At 50.0% G+C, this 2,014-nt stretch overlaps 1 protein-coding gene across 1 annotated transcript in view; it reads left to right on the top strand.

Annotated features, from left to right (window-relative positions):
- Positions 1-1,630: 1,630 nt before the first annotated feature.
- Positions 1,631-2,014, top strand: part of VAC14 (VAC14 component of PIKFYVE complex) — a 76,716-nt gene continuing 76,332 nt past the window's right edge. The window contains exon 1 of the mRNA XM_040253532.1: positions 1,631-1,988. Within this exon, the coding sequence (XP_040109466.1) occupies positions 1,885-1,988 (104 nt within the window). The 5' untranslated portion in view covers positions 1,631-1,884. The remainder of the gene's footprint in view (positions 1,989-2,014) is intronic.

The raw sequence follows: 2,014 nt of genomic DNA, 5'->3' as shown, positions 1-2,014 counted from the left end.
GGTTCAGTGTGTGCCTCGTTCAGTGATGATGGTCTCACATACGTTTCATTCATGAAACAAAGTAAACATTGTTGAAATGATGGAGGAGAAATAAGGCTTTCTACAGATGAGTAGTTCTTAGCCAAAACAAAAAACAAACCTTACATTTTGAAACACATCCTGTAACAAACCACAAAAATCATTGTTAAATTGTTGCTACCAAAATCTAAAAGAAAACTTAGGCAGAATTTACCAGTTTATCAAGAAGAATTTCCTCCTCTACCTGTAAGGTAAAGAAGCATTTATGAAAGCATAGATCTACGTGGGTTTCTGTGAAAATACTGAAGTGCAAGAATACTGGAGTGGGTTGCCATGCCCTTCTCCAAGGGATCTTCCCGACCCAGGGACCAAACCCAAGTCTCCTACATTGCAGGCAGATTCTTTACCATCTGAGCCACCTGGAAAGCCCAGGTCTATAGGTGTTTAGATACCTGGCAACCCTTTTGTTAAAATTCCATCCTCAAAACAAATGCTAATGAACCAGCCATCTGCAGCATCAAATGGGAGAGATTCCCTTCCAAACTCCCTCAGCGTGTTGACAAAATTCATTTCCTCGCAGCCACCTGAAGTCTCATTTTCTTGGCAACTGACAACAGAGAACCACTTTTAGGAAGTGGAGACCACTCTTGAGTCTCAAGAAAAACAGTTCAGCTATAAAGCAGAGTCCTAGTTCCTCCTCAAGGGACGGACATAACAATTTGATACAGTCTTTGAGTTCTGAAGAACTAAGGCCCACACCTAGGAGGAGGACGGAATGATGATGTTGACCCTCATGACTTTAATCAACTAAAGTTTGGACGTTGTTGATCATGGCCTGAGTTCTGTGCTGAATTCTCCACTGCTCAAACCCCTTCATGAAAATCCATGTACCTTTAGCGTAAAACTTTCCCCAACTTGCTTTTGAGGGAGAGGGAGACACTGCTTTGGCAGAGATCACGTGTGTTACTCATCACAGAAACAACAAATGCTTCCTTCTCCCCATCTCTGGCTTGGTTGTGCCTTTTGGCTCAACACCCCCCCAAAGCTGAATCTACTTTTTGGATAATAATAAACAGACTGCTTGGTTTTTAATTGTAATTTATTTATGTGTTTTAAAAATATATATTCAAACCCAGCATTATGGGGCATAAACAAGGCTTAAGAAGGAATTTTAAAACTTGAGAGAAAATATTTTTTAAATACTAGTACAAGTGACTAGGATATAGCGAAAATCAAGAGGGCATTACTCTAATTTGTAACATTGGCATATAAGAAATTGATGACTAAAGTAGTGAATGAACTAGTGGATTCAGTAGGTGTGGAATAAATTATGCCAAGCGACTTAAGAGCCCCTTCGTTTTCAGGACCGTCTGCAGAAGCCCACCAGGTGCCAAGCCTATTATGTGCAGGCAATGGAGTACATTGTACACGTGCCGCTCTAAGCAGGCTTCAAACACGGTTCCCACTGTGGGGGGGACTGCAGGCCAGAGTAGGGGCGGGGAGTGCAGCCTTGCGGGGGCGTGGCCGACCCGCCGGGGGTGTGGCCGGCGAGGGGCGGGCCCAGCGGCGGAAGGCGGAAGCTGCCTGAGGTCACCTGACTCGGGAAACATGGCCGCCGCCCCTGGCGCCCGGCAGGCACGGATTCTGTGAGCTGCTGGCTGGCCCGGGGCAGGGGGACGGAAACGAGGTCCACGCCGGGGCTCCGAGGCGGCGCGCGGCCCCGCGAGACTCGGGCTGAGGCGGCGTGGCCCATGAGCCGACGCCGGAGGCAGCGCGGAGCCGCAGACGCCCCTGGCCCCGGCGCGGCCCCGGCTGCCGCGGGCTGAGGAGCCGCGGGGCTCCGGGAGGCGCACCCGCGCTGCTACCATGAACCCGGAGAAGGATTTCGCGCCGCTCACGCCCAACATCGTGCGCGCCCTCAACGACAAGCTCTACGAAAAGCGGAAGGTGGCTGCCCTGGAGATCGAGAAGTAAGAGCCGCGGGCCCGGGCGCGGG

The sequence above is a fragment of the Oryx dammah genome, unplaced genomic scaffold (genome assembly GCF_014754425.2).
Source record: "Oryx dammah isolate SB20612 unplaced genomic scaffold, SCBI_Odam_1.1 HiC_scaffold_13, whole genome shotgun sequence".
Taxonomy (NCBI): domain Eukaryota; kingdom Metazoa; phylum Chordata; class Mammalia; order Artiodactyla; family Bovidae; genus Oryx; species Oryx dammah.
The sequence above is the reverse complement of the archived record's forward strand: the minus strand, read 5'-3'. Positions and strand labels throughout refer to the sequence as shown.